The following is an 18,276-nucleotide window of genomic DNA, read 5'->3' as shown; positions in this document are numbered from 1 at the left end:
TATACATACCTATGTATATATTATGTATATGTATATGTTATACAATATTTGTTACAAAACTTATTTTCTTTTATTATATTTTTATAATAAATAATAATAATTTATTTAAGACTACAACAAAAAACCTAAAAATTAAATATAGACTTGTAACTGGAATATTGTATTTAACCATGCATTGGAAGGTAGCAGTATGTAATTATAATCACCTAAAGTCATTGATACGGAAATTTTATGTTATGTTAGTTATTGTTCTAAGTTTTGTTTTGACTTGTTTGTAGAAAAACACAAACAAATTGATTTACAATCTGTTATTTCAAAGAATATGAATAAAAAGGTGAACAAAGAACAATAAAAATATAAATTGGAATCCCTACAAAGGTATACGTAGGCATATATACTCGTAGGTAATTGGTTAGCAGGTAGATTAATTTGCCTTATTACTCATATGACGATAAATTTTTGTCAGTCAGAAATTTAATTTTGAATTTTTATCGTTGCAGATAATAAGGAATTTTATTAATTTTTTTTTAAATTTCCAATCTTCTTATTTCAAATTTCTCGGGCAACACCCTTAACATTAGCTAATTATTGCTATGATTAAAATAACGAAATTCAAATACTATTAAAATACTATTATTTTATATAATCGTATGTTGGTTCCTAACAAAAGTGGTGATAATATTACACAAAGTAGGTATAATTACGTTTCGACTAAAAGAAAATTTAATCTAAAACTGTAAAATTTTTAAAAATCGTGGTATTATTTAGTTGAAAGTCATCAAAGCTTATACTTGTTAGTGTGTATATAAGCGTTCAAGGCCTTTATTCATTGTATCCATAACTATTCCCAAAATGAAGACATTTTATGGTATATACTAATCCATCAAATCTACTATTAGTTCTCGCACATTTCGTTTTGAATGCAAATGTCTGATAATTAATAACAATTATATAATTATGGGGTAGCATAAGTTGCTTTTCTCATGATGAGTCCAAAGGTATTCTACAATTTTCATTCTTTATTACCTTTAATAAAAGTAAACTGTTCTGCGGCAGAATTATTAACGTTTTTAACTAAGAAGGAAATAACTGATATTATTGCATTAAAGTTGTTTACCAAAATGATAAATGAAATATAAATAAATATTCAGATAAAAGTTAATATTAAGAAAAGTGATTATTTATATTTAATTAAAAATAAAAACAAATCAAAATGAGATTTAATTAAATTCTGAAATGAAAAACGAAAAAAAATTATTTTTAGAAACCTTCAGTAAACATTTGTTTTTTTAAATGTCGTTATCATCTGATTTAATTATTAAAAGATTAGGTCATCACCTTTAATTAATTATAACAAAAAGAAAATTAAATATTTTATTAAATAATCTAGATAACAAAATACATTGTACAAAATACGCTTACAAGGAAAACTTATTTGAGTTTGTAATTGTATTGTTCGAGGGCTTTATCAGAGTAATTTGATTTTGGCTGAAATTTATTTTCGCATTTCAATTTTGCGTGATTGTATATACTTATACATAAATATATATACTTACATATATATATTTTATTCAAAACCAAAAGAAATGTACTTAAAGAATTTTTTCATTTAGAATTTGAGATTCTGTGAAAGATTCATTTCTGCATTTTATAAAAATTTTCTTTAATTAAAAAAGAGTTAACTTTCACAATGAGTAAAGAATATTTTGGCGAATTTTAAAAAATTTGTCGAACAGAAAACTTGAAAAAAAAAAACAAGTATTGCATATTCTCTAACCCGTTGTTCAAGAAACTTTTAAGAACTTTCGTTATACAAAAGTAATCAATTAAAGTTAAAAATTCTCTTAAATCAATAAAAAATCTCCTAATGAACAGTTGAGCTTCCCAATTACAATACTCTTAAATACAATTCAATCTTGGATTATATTCAAGAGAATTGTGTTTACGATTCAACGATTGGTAACAGTAACGATTTAAAACATGATTTTTATTAATTGATAGGGTTTCAGAATTGCACCTACGGCGTATCAGACAAATTGTATCATCTTCTAAAACGTCAGCAAAAAAATTTGACGATGTGTTATGTTCAGAATTTATTTCATGTAGTGACTGGGACGTTGTTATCACTAAAATATCTGTCAAATCGAATATCCAAAATATTTTCACTGTTTATGTTTTTTTTTTCGGTTGGTTTCAGTGCATTTATTAATGTTGTTGGCTAATGCGAAATTTTCAAAAGTTAAAAAGGATAAATCTAAATACTTATACTAAGTCATATTTTCTGAAATACGTACAAATTTTTAAATTAAAATAAATTAAAACAATGCTAAAGAAAGCAATTGAATTAAATAATGCAATGCATTAAAATTTTTAAGTTCTTAAATGTCAAATTATGCAGTATGTCAAAAATAAAAGTTGACATGTGTATCAAAAATTATATAGATAAGTATTTCATTTTTTGCGATTAAGTATAACAAAATCATACAACTTTTATATGATAATTCCGAAAAACAAACACAATACGAGAGAGAGAGGTAGAAAGAGTAAAAGAGAGAAAAACTAAGTACACTCTTCTTGAAACTGTTCAGAAAATTTTTTTTTCTTTTATTTGTTTATTGATTTGGAGATTGGAATTGTGTAAATACATTCCATAGCAAAGTCTTGAAAAATTCGAGTCTTTCTTTATTTCCTGGGGCTTTGATCATGTCAGAGTTATTTAAATATGTCGTGGATTAATACAATTTTCAGTGCATGCTTTATTCAACTATCTGGATCCTATTTCTAAATTATCAATCTTTGGAATTTCGTTCACGAATATCCTACCAAACACAATTCGTTTTAGAGTAATACCAATATCAAAAATCTTTTGCGAACCTGTCTAATGTACATAAGTAATGTATATTGGAGCTTGTATATATGTATATCAAATGTAAAGTTTAACCCTAATATTTGCTTTAATAATAAATTAAAAGAATATTTATATTACTAAGTGTAGACAGCAATACGATAATTAATTGAGACTAATGCAGAATAATTTTAAAAAATTTTCAGGATATAAAATTAAATACATTTATAGTTATAAGTAATACATATATGTATACGTATAATAGTGATATTAGAATGAACCGGGAATGTTTTTAGTTTCAGATTCTTCTCTCAACCAAATTTGAATAATTCCCAAAGTTAAAAAATCTTCAATGCAGTTATTTATACATAAGTATGTTATATTTAGTGTTTAATAATACTTCAATTAATTTTTAATTTATGAATAAGTAATAATTACTTTATAATTGTAATTTGGAATTTTGTTATTTTCATAAAAGACACCTAAATTTTCTTTATTCAACTTATATTCAGAAATTATATTGAGACACTGAATTTATGTAGCCAAAATAAGTATTGTTTATGTATAGCAAATATTCATACCATGTTGTAATTCAGCTATAAAAAATTAAAGAGACGTTTAATGAGAAGAAGCGGAAATAAAACTCGTCCTTAGCCTTTTAATTTCTGAAATTTGATGTGAGACTTAAAAAAAACTTAATATAATTTTTTTCTTAAGAACAATGCACAGCATTCAATACTTAATAAATGAGAACGAAGTTTGAGTGTAGGGATTTTTTTATTTGGATGTTTTATTGATTTTGGAAATATTATTTCTTTATTCATGCCTTAGTTATTTGTTATACTTTTTTTAGCACATGTATAAGCATATAAGTATGTAACTTAGAACACAAAATATAATATGGAAATAAAAATTACAAAGACCAGGTAGGCAAGTATTAAAATTTTGTCTAATTTTATTTAGGTTTTACTATATAGAGACATTCAAATTACAAAATTTCTTCGAAAGGCTCTGTTAAACTCTAAATTTAAGAATGCCAAAGAAGTTATTCATTTACATTTGTATATACATATATGTATGTATATTCAATTTAGAAAAAATTATTGCTTTTTAAATCCAGTTTTAATAAACATATTCTAATTTTGAATTCAACAAGGATTAAAAATGCAAGTATAGGCGATACTATATTCTACATACGTATGTATATATGTAAGTACCAATAAATTATATTTTGTTTTCGTATGAAGAAATTGCAATATATGTATATGTATGTATGATATGTGTAGAAGGATTTCTTTAATAAACTCACATTAATATCAATTTTTCACGATTAAAATCAAAACGATTTGTGTTTTGATACATACATTATACATATATATATATATATATGTTTATGCATAAATACGAGTATATATGTATGCATGTAAAATTAAAAGAAATCGTATGGAAATTGAATTTATTAGTTTTGAATTTTCATTTTGCATTACACACATGGTGAATGCTTTTTTATTACTTTTATATAGAAGCTTTTAACGCCTTAAATGTATAAATCTGTATAGTTTTCTTAATATGTATACATATACATATGTATGTGCATATAATATGTTATACCCGTTCCATATGAATTTATATATGTATATATAAGTAAACAGATAAATAAATGAACGTAGTTATTTTTGGATTAACGTCATTTGGAAAATTAATTTAGTTGTACATGCTAGTGAATTTATTCATGCATATACACAAATATTATAAGCAGCTATTGAAAAAGATTTAAATGAAATATGGTAAATTGAAACAAAAAACAAAAAATAAATACAAATCGTATGATAAATAGAATTTTCAGAAATATTCAGAATTAGATTTTATATTTAATTTTATACTATAGTGTTAAAAACATATAAGTACATTTAACTATAGTTATACATATACGTATATATATACATGTATGCAAATTAGCTATATAATACTTTTTTGGAAATACAAATTTGTACTCAAGTATTCAAAACTAACATATTAAAAACCAAATGAATACTTGCTATGGTTTTAAAATAAATATTTAAGTACACATAACGTATAGTTGTATATATATATGTATATGCAATTGAATATTGTGTGTAATGCATGTTTAATATAACTTTGACGCATAAAGATTTAATTTGGATATAAAAACGGGCTGATCTTCCAATGTGGTGGAATTTTATAAATAAAATTAATTTTTAGATAAATTTAAAAATAGAATTATCGAAAGTGTAAAAAGAACAAATTTATTTATTTTAATAATTCAAAATTTTCAATAAAATATGAATGCAACCAACATGAATGGGAAAAGAGTATCTACTTTATAAGGATATTAGAGTCATCATACTATTAAAGCTAGAAATATTATCAACCAAAATATTGTTAGATTAAAATTTAATTTAAGTCAGTTAAAATTATTTAGAGAAAATTTCCAAAAATATTAACTTTTCAGTATGGTAACACAAGAACTTTAATCACTTATTTTTTTATTTTAGTTTTCAAACCAAAATTTCTTAATTTACACAATAAAGATTTGATGGTATACATTGAATTCCTATTATTTAACAACCGTAGTGAAAATTATGTGTTCTAATGGACTTTAGAAAATTTCTCTGAAACTCTTTTCTAAAAAACTCTGTTTCTCATAATTAAATTAAAACATATTGGGTACCTATAAGACAAATTAGGAATTGTAAATTATTTATAATACGTTACACTTGTAATATATCGCAAAGATATATTTGAGAACAGAAATTTATTCGTTTTTTGCAAATACTACACATATTTTCATAAGCAAGTAATAAATTAAAAATATTAAGGACAAGCGAGAAGGTCAGCACGAAAATCGGTTTTGGGAATCATTACAGAACCCCAAATATTACAAATATATTTTTTATTTTAAAATTCAATCATCTTTTAAAACCCCAGTTTGATATTAACTAAGTATTATGTTAAAGGATTAAAATTAACTTTGTTTGCATTTAATACAAAAATAAAATAAAAATACTTACATTTCTAAACGGTCACCTAATGATGATGACAAGTCCTTTTGCAGTGGTTGAAATAAATCAGTTACTTGTAACACTTTACTATATCCGGTCTTAAAAACATTTATTGTCCATCCAAATAATAATACTGAAACGATATTAGCCTTGTCCTTTGGATTTGGTGGCAGTGTTCTTACAGATGATTCCATTTTCTTTTCTTAATTTTTTTGTTTTATATATTTTTTAAATATTGTTGATATTTTCTCTCATTAAAATATTAAATTATTTTTTACACATAAATATATATGTATACATATGTAGGCATATGCGATGTAAGTTGAAATGTGCTTCTTCATTTAATTTCTTTTAATTACAATTCTTTTTTTTTTGTTGTAAATATTTAAAATTACAATTTTTTTTCTTTATTCTTAAAAACTTTTGTATATACAAGTAATAAATTTTGTGATAGCGCTTTTTAATTTAATTTCCTTTTTACTATTAAAACACATTAAATACAAACTATAATTCGGGCGCGAACTGAAAATAAAATTACATGTTAAGTTTTTCTTTTTTATGATTTTGTTTTTGTTTCCTTAGGAAACACGCAAAACTTTTTGTTATTAAAAGGAATAAAATAAAATATTAAAGAATGTTATAATAATAATAATATCGTGTATAACAGTTTATTACACTGTCATTTATTTATTTTTTTTTTATAATAAAATAAAAAAAAAATTTCAATTCAATTTTTGTATTTTATTTTTTTGGTTTGGTTTGGTTAACACCTCGTTCACTTCACTTCGAATAAATTGAAATTTGAATTTGAATTCCATTTTTATATAAATAGGCTATGCATGTATGTATGTATGTAAGTACAATTGTATATATCTCTGTTTATATAATAATATTAAGGTATTCCCTGTCTACCATAAAATCTTAAATTTCATTTTCTTTCTAAAGGTACACATATAATGTGAAGCTCTCGCTATTACACTTTATATGCCACCACACATATGTATGTAAATAAACATACATAATGTATTATACTTATACATAGTGCACAAATATTATTAGAAGAATAAAAAGAACAAAGAAAAGAAAAAGATCACGCAGTTTTTGCAAATAAATTCTCGTTAGTTCACATTTATAGATTTATAATACCATACTGTATATATACACACAAACATGACACAGGCTGCAATAAAAGTATAATATGTAAAATGAAGAAAACAACAGAATACAAAGAAAAAAAAAACGATAAGAGAACAGGAAAAAATTTTCTTCTCAATTCAATTTTGCCGTTTTGAAGGATTCACATTTCGCGGAGTTTTCATGTACAGCTATTTATATTCTCGCTGTATATAGATTTGCATATAAATGAATAATAAATGTTTATATGTGCAGTAGATGTGCGTACTTTTATGTTGTATACAATGTGATCGTTATCTTTATCATCTTTTTAGTAGTACTTTACATATGGTAAATTCATATTAAAATAAAGATTTATACGTGATAGAGGTTAATATTGAGTAAGGATTGCAAGTTACAGAATTTTTAGGAGAAAATGAAAAAAAATATTAGTTATATAAAATTGTTAAAATTAGAAAGTTTCATTCATTTTCCAAAATTTAATTTTTAAAAGATTTTTAAATCGTTCGTTTGAATGTGTTAATCTATACAAAAATGTGTAAAGTGCCGCGGATTAAACCAAATTTTCTGAAAATTTGAAGTGAAAATAAAAAACAAAATAGAATTAGATACCTTATTACCAAAATTTAACTAGATCAGGGATGATTAGAGTTCTTGATGGTTAAAACTTGAAATTTTCCCAGAGTTGCTATTAAAAAGGTATTAAAAAATTTGTTTACTTATACAAAATTTAAATTAATTTTGCAAATTAAATTCGTAGGAAGAGTGATACAAATAGTTTTCTTTACAATATCAAGTATTCATTGAAAGTTTAAAAATTCAAAATCTGCCTGAGTTGGATCGATTAATGAGGTTTTTCGACACTGTCTATCTTTATTTGCTCAGAGTAATTTTTTTAGTAAATATTTTAAAATACATACGGAACGATAATCATTTTTTAAAATTTATATGCCGGCGCAGCTTGGCTTCTTTTAAAAAAGATATTTCTGCGCCAATAACTTTCCATTAACACAAAACGAATAACATAAAACGTAACATAAAACGAATTTATTTAAACCCAAGCTATTTTAGCAAGAAAATCGTAGTTGAAAATTTTTCTAATGCTAAGCATATCTTTCCGAATGACTACTTTTAAACATTTAAAGTCGAGCGTAACTAAAGAATTAATTCTAAAAAGAAATATGTAATTCAGGATCTTAAAACTCATTTCAACCAATAAACATTCTTGAAATATTTTTTCAATTGAGTTGTGTCATTCCATACGTGGAGAACTCATAATTCCAATATTGTTCATGCTAAAAATACATTTTTTTATTGAATGAATATAATAAACAAAAAATCTCAATTTATTTTTAAATATAGGCACTTTAATTTCTATATTTAGCAGAGGATTTTTATTTCTCGCAAGGAATTTCTAATTAAATTGTAATTATATATCCTTGTTAGTGAAACTTGAGGGCGTATAGATTTAAATAACCACTGTTTTCACACGAATTATCAAGATATCTTTTGATTTAATGAGTGCTTTTTTCTAATTCGCCAACATCTTTTAATGATCCACCAAATCCCAAAAAACAAAATTGTTTTTTCTTTTATTGACAAACCCACGTATTTCATTTTATCAAAAATTGAAAATTGATTTATTTTTATATTCTCATTTTATTCTATTTTTATTTTTTTTTCCTTTTATTTTCTTTTCCATTTTTCAACCTTTTTTATATTTTTTTTTAGAACGCATAAATTAATTGAAATTTTTTTGACATCCTTCAATATTTTTTGTATTACGTATTCTTTTACTTTGTTCCGATGATACACAAAGTCTTCTTGCATTGTAAGAAACGTAGTATAGTCGTCACTAGTGTTATATATATATCGCAACCAAGAAAATATTTTAGCAAGCAAATTTTACTATAAAAATAAAAATTTATTTAATATTTTTAATTTAATGACATGAGACAAATCTTGTAAGGATTATATCGAAGTGTAAAATTTTAACTTAATGTTATAAATTTACCTGAAAGAGGTAGTCACAAAAACAAGAAAAAAAAAATAGGATAAAATTGGATTCTTTTAATAATCCAAGATAAAATTGGCTAAAATGTAAGTTGAGTTCATCGACTGCTAACTAATTAGGGGGGACATTTGAATTGATAACTTACTTAATTATTCATAAAGTGAAAAATTTGTAATTTAAAATTACAAATAAGGAAATATTTACGATTTAAGTATACCAATATTTTTTCTTAAGATTATTAAAATTAGACACATTGGGAAGTTATTGGGTTTACAATGTGTTTCAAGGCTGCTCAAATTGAAATATGAATTGGCTCTAATTCAGAAAAAATTTTCATTAATGGTTTTATGTTTCGAAAAATTTCATATAATATTCCCGTATACGTGTGTTTTCTCGACTTCTATTTGCTCAATTTAAATTTAGAATACTTATAAACTTACTAACAAAATGATTATTTTTGCAAAATCCAACATTTTAACAAAGATGTCGATGAAAATGATTTGTTGGTTGGTTAAAGTGCGTCAGGTGCTGTTTGCTGATTAACGCCTAAATTAACATTATCGAAGCCGTTTTGCTATCATTTCACTATTTTATAAAATCCGTTTGTTATTGTTTATCAAATTTCGCTTGCCTCATAAATAAATTATTAAAAATTGTCTCTTTAAAAATTCTTTCCAATTCAATTGACTTCCCCAAACGAGTATCTTCCGGGTACAGACAACTATGACATTTCGATCCACATTTGGTTAATTTTTTATTTTTAAAAGAATATGATTTTTTCCAAAAAAAGTGAGTCGAATTCATTTATCATCTACTTAATATTTTAAAATTTTTATGGCCATTTTATTGTGAAGATACACAAAGGTGCTAAGATAAGGATAATAAAATTACGAGTATTACAGGTAGTTTGTTCTACGAAAAATAATTTATCTTACTAATCTCGATCTATGAATTCTTTTATTTTTTTATTAAAATCATCAAGAAATCATTCCACTTATCTTAAGCACTTTCATTTTGAGTGTAGAAACTCGTTTAATTGTAAACCTAACACGTTTGTATAAATGTGGTTAAAACAATTTTAATTAAGATTTCATAAGGATATTAAAAGGCGCTAAAAATAAAGATAACATTATGTTAATACATGAGCGTTTTAAAGCTGGTTTTAAAACTTAAGATAAATTAATACAAATAATACAAAGTTTTTTTTTTATTTTGTAATTTTTTTTTGAAATGTATCGATTTATAAAATACGATTAAAGTATTAGACAATTGACTTCTTCTTTAATTGACGCATTTAACTCTTAATTGCTAAATAGCAAAAAACTATAATAAATCGAGTTTTCTATTTCAGATGAATTCCAGTTTACAGATAATCTAAATCTAAAACATTCTTTTTTATTAGCACTTTTCCAAAACAAATTTTATAAAGATTTTAGTTTTTTAGAATTTAGTTTATCTTATTAGTTTCACTCTTTCCGTCTGTCCGTCCGTAAACATTCTTCACTTCAAAACTTCAACATCCTTCAAGACAGAAAGCTGAAATTTTATATATAAATAGATCTTTACTAGAAACTTATTACCGTAGAAAAAAATTCTTATTTCCACCCCTGTAAAAGTTATAGCCCGTTAAAATCTTAAAAATGATATGTTTTGACTATTTACGAGCTTTCTCTATCGCGTCACTTGTTTTCAAAAACCAAAATGGCCCTTAAAATTCACTGTTATGTAAAATTTGTTTTTTCCAAATTTTTTATATCCTTTTGCTTTTAGACCGCAAGTTGTAGGAGTCTGAAATTTTAATAGTTTTTAGAGCTTATAAAAATTTTTTTCCACCTCCACCCACTCTCGAGTTATCATCCCTCGAAACTTCTAAAATTTGAATTTTTGGCACCTTATATTTCCGAAACTGCAAGCTTTTCCAAATTTCTGTAAATGTCTAACGATAAATTCTATGCCATTGAAAAATATAATTATTTTTTTATGTCACGCAATTAACTCTTAAATTACAATAATGTCAATAAGGTAAGTGTCCCTATTACTGACATATTTCGCAACAAATTCAACTTTGGCGTGATATATTTTATATGTGGGACACAATAAATGATCGTGTTTCCGATTTTTTGAATAATTTGGATAATTGAGAATAATGTTTTTAATAAAATTATTTAATCAAAATATTTTTTAATTCATAATTTTTCGATTAAAGATGAAAAGAAAAAATGTTCCTAATATTGACATATCCGCAAATGTTTGTGTCTATTGCTGACAGTTTGTGTTCCTAACACTGACAATGTAATTTCATATGCTGTATCTATATTCTATATATGAATAATGGTTAAAATGGTTAAAATGATAATATTCAATAAAAATAGAAAAATAATTTATATTTCTACGGATATTTCATCTTATTTAAAAAAGAAATTAAAAATGAATCACAATATAATTCAAACAAAAATAAAAAATATATTTTTTATTAAATTAAAGGTAAAAATATGTGGAATTCAGCTGATTTGAATTTATTATTACTGTAGAATGTACTTTTACTAGTAGTCTTAATATGCAACAATGAATAAATAAAAATTTTTAAAAGAAATTTATAAAAATCTAATTCGAAATTACATAATGTTTTATAAAGTATTATAAGTAATATTTGCTACAAATGTATTCTTATAAATAATATCTAAAATATGATGTACCATACAACACGAAATTATAAGAAATCATATCAATATATTCTAAAGCTGCTAAGCCTATTCTAAAGCTGCTTTTTGCTTTAACAAAGACTATTTATGTATTAGCTACGTAACGAGAGCAACCCATTCTTAATTTTTGGAACAACATTTTGGGTTATTAAAAAGGACTACTTTTCTTATTTGAAGAGAACCATTTCCGTTGTGATATCTGTTATGACGTTAACGTTTACAGTAATTTTAAAGCATTTTTTAGGAAAGCGAATTGTACTGTTTTATTGACAGTATTGTATACAATATTGACACACAATTTTTTTAGACGAATATCACTATTAAAAAGGTACAAAGGTCGTAGTCAGATATAGGTTTTCACAAATGTAATCAATTTTCATTCGACAGAAATAGTTAAAACAATTTTAAAGTATAAAGAAATTATTTTAATTAATTAAAATGAATATCAAAATTAAAACTTTATACTGACATAATTTTGTACATAATATTGACCCTCTTTAGATCGTATTACTAACACCAGTTTTTAAAAGCAAAATACTCCGAACCTGTAGTAAATTCTTAGTGTCAGAATTCGGACATTAGAAAGAAAAATCAAATTCGATTTTAATTAGATAAATACAAAAATAAAAATTTAAATATTTTAAAAATGACGTAATTTATAAAAATACGGATTTTTGACGTATTACTGACACATATGTCAGTAATAGGAGCAGGGTCGAATTTTAGATGTTTCTAATACTGACAGAAATTATTTGTTAAAATTCTTATTTATTTAACGTTTTTACTTCGAATTACTTATAAAATAAGATAAAAAATAATCAAAATATTTAATTTAATATAAATACATATATTTTTAACCCTCAAATAAGTCAAAAAACAATAAAAACAAAATCGGAAAAATTAAGCAAAAAGTATAAGAAATTCTCCAATTCAACCCACCATTGCTATGTCTATGGAAACAAAACTGATTTATGTTCAATATTTTGGAGTTATTTCAAAACTAAATAAAAGGAAGTATTGCGATAATTTGAATTAATCTAGAAATAAAAATATATATATATGTTGTATAGAGAAAATCTCTTAATAATTATAAAAAACCTCATATATGTCAGTATTACCGCCACTGTCAGTATTAGCTACACTTACCTTACGTCTTTCAAATTTTTTTCGCCTCATCCCAAATGTACCCAAATATTTTTGTGTATGAATGAAAGTAATTTGAATAATGTAAGTATTTGATTATTTTAGAAGCAGTATTTTTACCTGTTAAAGGGAAAAGTGCTACTTTACAAACCCACCTTTATTTTAATTATTAGTTTTTGTGCAAGGAAATAATAAAATTTCGTATCTAGAGAATGCTATGTAAACCGATCTTGAATAAAGAAATTTTATAAGAAATCTTATAAATTATAAAACCGGGAAAAACTTGGAACAAATTTTATCAATTTTATCTAGCTTAAAAATTGTAAAGAAAAATAAATTAATTAAAATTTCCAAGTACAACGAATAATAATTGATGAATGAAAAATAACAAATTGATTTTGCCATCTAGCTATTTTTTTAGTAAGAAAAGCTCTTACAATACTAAATTTGCTTTAAGTTACATTCGTACTTATGTATAATTGGTATTTTGTCTGTTTATATCCGTAAACATTAACTCTCATGTTATTCTTTTGCAAAACATACGTTTGTTGAACGTACAATTTTTTTAGAGAAACATAAAGTTTCCCTGTGAGTTCGCTGTTGCAGCAAATACCTATTTTTAATCAGCATTTTACATATCATACACGTAAAGTTTCAAAATGTATTATTGACGTTTTCATTGCGGAGTGAATTGAGAAGACAGAACATTCAAAAAATATTTAAATTCAGTTTTATTGTGTTGTAGTGTAACCAATTTTCCTCTATATGTATTTTTATTTTGTAAGTAAAAGTTTATTATTAATTATATTACTTATTATATAATGACAATGTATACAGAATTTGATCAAAATAAATTGACAAAAGGAGCAGGGGTGGATAGGAGTCCTGCAATTAAATTTTTTGCAACATCCTAATGGCTGTGTAGTGAAAAATTTGCTCCAACAAAAATAGCAAAAAATCTTTATGATCAAAGTAATTCCTAATATAGACAGAATGAAAATATAGCCCCAATTTTTCCAACTTTTTTGGGAAAAATCTATACGTTTCTAAATTTAAAGACAAACGTTGCAATTAAGTATATCTTCTTGAAATTTATAAAGTATGTTAAAGTCGGTCTTGAAATCATTTGGTGCTTTCTATAGTAATCAATCTTGCCCTCGTTATAGTTTGAAACACTCAATCAAAATATTTGTTTGATTTCAACATAAAACTAGTTTATAAATGTTTATACTGTTATCTTATCTATATACATAAGTACATAAATCATATTTACTATACTGGTATTTTTTTAAAAAATAATTTTTCAATTAAAATCAATGCTTATTATTGTGAGTATTCGTTGAAATAGCAATTGTTTTCTTAAAACACTTCCAATATAAAATCGTTTTAATTGTTCTATAGAATTATAAAACTTCAATTGAAATTTACTCTAATTAGCTGATGTTCAAGAGCACTAGAATGTAGTTGAAGTTAATTATTTAGCAATTTATTAAAAAATGTACGATATGTAATAATAAAATCAACAATATGAGTATGAAATTATAGTAAGTGTATATGTACTTATATGAAAACTTTGTGAACGTTAAGTTTACGTTGAGTTTTATAACACTTTAAAATTTCGTTGATTTACAAATGTTATACTTAATGACAGTAGATTAAATTTAAAACATTAAAGTTTCGCTTGTAGAAATTTGTTTTAGAGTTTTCAACAGGAAAAAAGGATTTCAAAAACTGTAAAGCATGTAGTTCAATAATTAATTTTCAGTGTATAGAAAAAATGAAGATTTATATAAGTATCTAAATTTAAGTAGTTGATTTCAGGATTTTATTTGACGTTTAATTCACATTTTCAGTGGTTCAAGAGCAATAGACCTTTGGCTTAAAACTTATATTTCAAGTATCTTTTCACTATTTATAAGATTCGCCCAAAATTTTAGAACAAATTCTATTTTTTTGCCCCATTACAAACTATGGGGTCAAAATGGGACAATCTACGAGTTAGGAATGCCGAAATTTTTTCATTATCAAATTTCCACTCTGGAACGTAAACTTTGAATTTTCTTACGAATCTATTAAAGTCTATTTTTTGTATTAAAATTTTATTCTGAATTTTGCAGAATTTTCGCAAACTTTGACGTTATCGCATTATTTTTTTTTACAAATACATTTCGGAAACATTTTAAATCACTAATAATAATCTTTATGTCCTTAACGAAATTATGGTAAATTACTTTGCAAAAAACTTTTTCAAAATTTTTGGGTTGATATTGCTTTGCCGTCCTTTTTTCTGTCTTTATCGATCTATTAAATTTTATTCCTTTTATTTGCGAAGGGTACAAAATCAAAAATAGTTTAGCCAAAAAGTGTAAAAACGAATATAAAAAATTTTTCCTCATTTTTGTAATTTTCTTTTTTTTTACTCTTTCAAAGCAAAGTGTTTAACTTCTTGACATAATTTAGATCTTTCTTCATTAATAAATTATTGAAGCATGAATTAAAATTTTCTATAGAGTTGCACAAAAAATTAATGAAAAAAAAAGAGAAGAATAAAAGGAAAAAACAAGAGAAAAACAAGAGAAAATTGGAAAAAAGTAAACTTTTCAAGGATAAATTCAATCCTTAAGAAGGTTATTAAAGTAAATTGAATAAAATAAAATTTTTTTGTTGTCATCGTAACACTTGCTTCGTATCCTAATTTGATGTTCAAAATCGAAGTTAATAATTTTTCATATACACTAAACACACAAATTATATTTTCATATTTGCAAAAAAAGCAGCGAAAAAAAATGGAATTAATCGTTTCAATTCTGTGATACCCGAACGACTGTTTCTCAAGACTTATATAACATATGATAAAATTTCTCATACAGACCATGCTAACATTTTTATAAAATTTTATAGCATCGAAAGTTTTTGAAAGTTGTTGCGGTTTCATAAGTACCTGTCGTGTTATACCGCAACAAAATTTTATTGAAATAGTGAAATTTCGAAAAAACCGAATTTTATTTCTGATATAGGGCCAAATTATGTATTTTTAAAAAGTTTTTAAAGCCAGGTAAAGGCTTACATCACGACCAAATTTTATCAGAATAGTGGCCATATTATTAACTAACACATAATTTTTTCAAAAGATATTTTACAGTGTTTAAGACATGGTTCAATTATTTTGGAACTTGAATGGCAGCTTCTCATACCGGTGATTCGATGGAATATAAATTAAATAGAGTTCGTGCCGCAGCTTCTACAACAGAACAGAAATAACTAAGTATATCGAATTAGAATTCGACATTGAGTCCATTATATTTATATTTATATAAGTATCTCAAAAATCTATTTCTTAACGTTACAGGCGGATACATATACGATACGCTTTACGATGGCACTTACGATACGTTTTGAATATTCGCTCGCACGGGTAAAAAACATCTTAAAACATAAGTTAAATTTGTTTTTTTTTTGTAATTATTTTATTTTAAAATACAAATATTTTATTTTCAATATTTCATTTTTTAACTTCCTCGCTACCTTAAATTGCAATAATTGCAAAAGTGTCAAAAAAATCTAATCTTTAAAGAAGACAAATTCTTTTCAACCTTCAATACTTAACCAATCAATAATATTAGAGCAATATCACCAACCCTTAATCAATACTTACTATCCGCTAACCGATCACATCACACATTGATATCTATTTTGCTTATTCGCACAATACAAACCTTTTTCGACTAAAAAGCACAAAAGTATTGATTAAGATCACAAAATATAGAATCTTAAAATAAATTTCAACTGATCTTATGGTTGCCTTTTTTAATATCTTCTTATTGTTTTTTCTATTTTTATTCACAAGATAATTGAATTTTATAAATAATTTATTTTTCTCTTTTTTTTCGGAAATTATTATCGAAAATCTGGGTCCATTTTTGTAAGATTTATAAAAAAAAAAGAAAAAAAAATAAAACTTTAAAATGAGGGCAAATTTTTTTAAAGAAAATATTGTAAAATTTTCTTTGTAATGTTGTAAGAATGAAAGTGAAAGTGTTTTACTTTTTAAGACTAAAAATAATTCAAAATTTCCACGAGAGAATGGAAAAAGGATTATAAGGGCTAAACGATTTGATGATGATAGCATACATACAAACTTACATTGCCCTCACTTAATTGTAAAAATAATAAAGTTTACATTGCAGTCATGGGTCCAATAATAGGTCAATACATCCGCGAAGTTTTCATGAAAAAGTTTAATAAGTGCCTTTCATACGTGAATAACATTCGTGATTCGATAAAGTCAAATTTAGGTAAAACTAAAAGAAAATATCTAAAAACCAATTCGCCTAAATAAAATATTTTGTGATTTATTTTAAAAATAAAAAATCTTTTAGTCACATGAACTACAAATCGCAGCGGGATGTTTCGCGTTTATTTTAGATAAAATTGGTAAAATAAAAAATCTAAACAACAAACAATAAAAATTTAATCATCGTTTTGTCTTCTTTTGTCTTTTTAAATTATTCATAAAATTGGAAAATATTTTTTTAAGATTTCTTAGACTTACGCCGAATTTTTATGAAAATACTATGCACAAAAAGTTTTATTTAAATCAACATTAATGCTGCGTCGGAAAAAAAAATCTTGCTAGTTAGAAAGTTTCACAACGAATTTGATAATCAGGTAATTTAAAGTAATTAACAGCTAATTTGAATATGATGTCTTTTATTGCAATTTCAAAATGCATCTTAAAATTTTTTGATTTTCTTAAATTAAGTAAGAAATAAATAAGCGGAAAGAAAACAATTCCTTACGAACGAAAGCAAATAAACTGATTGCGAGTTATAGAAGGTAGATTAAAGATGAAGTAGATAAATAAACAAATTAATTCCGACGGGATTTTAATCAATTATTTGTGCAAATAATTGAAAAAAAGTGTTGTAAACAAATTAATTTCCTGGAATTCTATAGCCACAATTCAAAAATTCTATTAATTATTTATACTTAGTCTAATATTCTTATACTCCAATATTCTTAAAATATTATAAGTAATTAATATTTTAGGAATATTGGATTGTGGCTATAGCAGATAAGCAAAGAATTAATTTCGTTGAAAATCTTATTTTAAAAATATCTGTTATAAAATTAAAGAAATTGACATTTATTCTAACAGCCCTTTTGCAGTATTAATCTATGTATATTTGTTTAAAACAAATCAAATTTGCAAATTTGTCAATATTTATAGCACGTAATCCTATTGTAACAAAATATATCATTTTAACAAACTTCTGTCAAAATACTTTTAATTAAAAAAATTTGACTCTCAATTTGCCTTTCTAAGTTCATTGTGCCTAAAAAGTAAAACATATTAATTTCTGTACACATAAATAAGCAAAGTGTGCAGAAAATGTTACATAAGCTCTTATTAAA

The 18,276-nt window shown here is 24.3% G+C and overlaps 1 protein-coding gene across 5 annotated transcripts in view; it reads right to left on the bottom strand.

Annotated features, from left to right (window-relative positions):
- LOC129609876 (ATP-binding cassette sub-family C member 4-like) overlaps window positions 1-18,276 on the bottom strand; it is a 93,660-nt gene that overhangs the window by 17,459 nt on the left and 57,925 nt on the right. For 4 of the 5 annotated variants that reach the window (XM_055522058.1, XM_055522056.1, XM_055522055.1 and 1 more), the window contains exon 2: window positions 5,878-6,390. In XM_055522058.1, coding sequence (XP_055378033.1) covers window positions 5,878-6,062 — 185 coding nt within the window. In that variant the 5' untranslated portion in view covers window positions 6,063-6,390. Of the gene's footprint in view, window positions 1-5,877; window positions 6,391-6,543; window positions 6,625-18,276 lie in introns of those variants that run through there. The other variant, XM_055522059.1, reaches the window with a different exon arrangement.

The sequence above is a fragment of the Condylostylus longicornis genome, unplaced genomic scaffold (genome assembly GCF_029603195.1).
Source record: "Condylostylus longicornis isolate FDR11 unplaced genomic scaffold, ASM2960319v2 ptg000040l, whole genome shotgun sequence".
In the NCBI taxonomy this organism is placed as follows: Eukaryota; Metazoa; Arthropoda; class Insecta; order Diptera; family Dolichopodidae; genus Condylostylus; species Condylostylus longicornis.
This window is presented reverse-complemented; position numbering and strand designations above follow the sequence as displayed.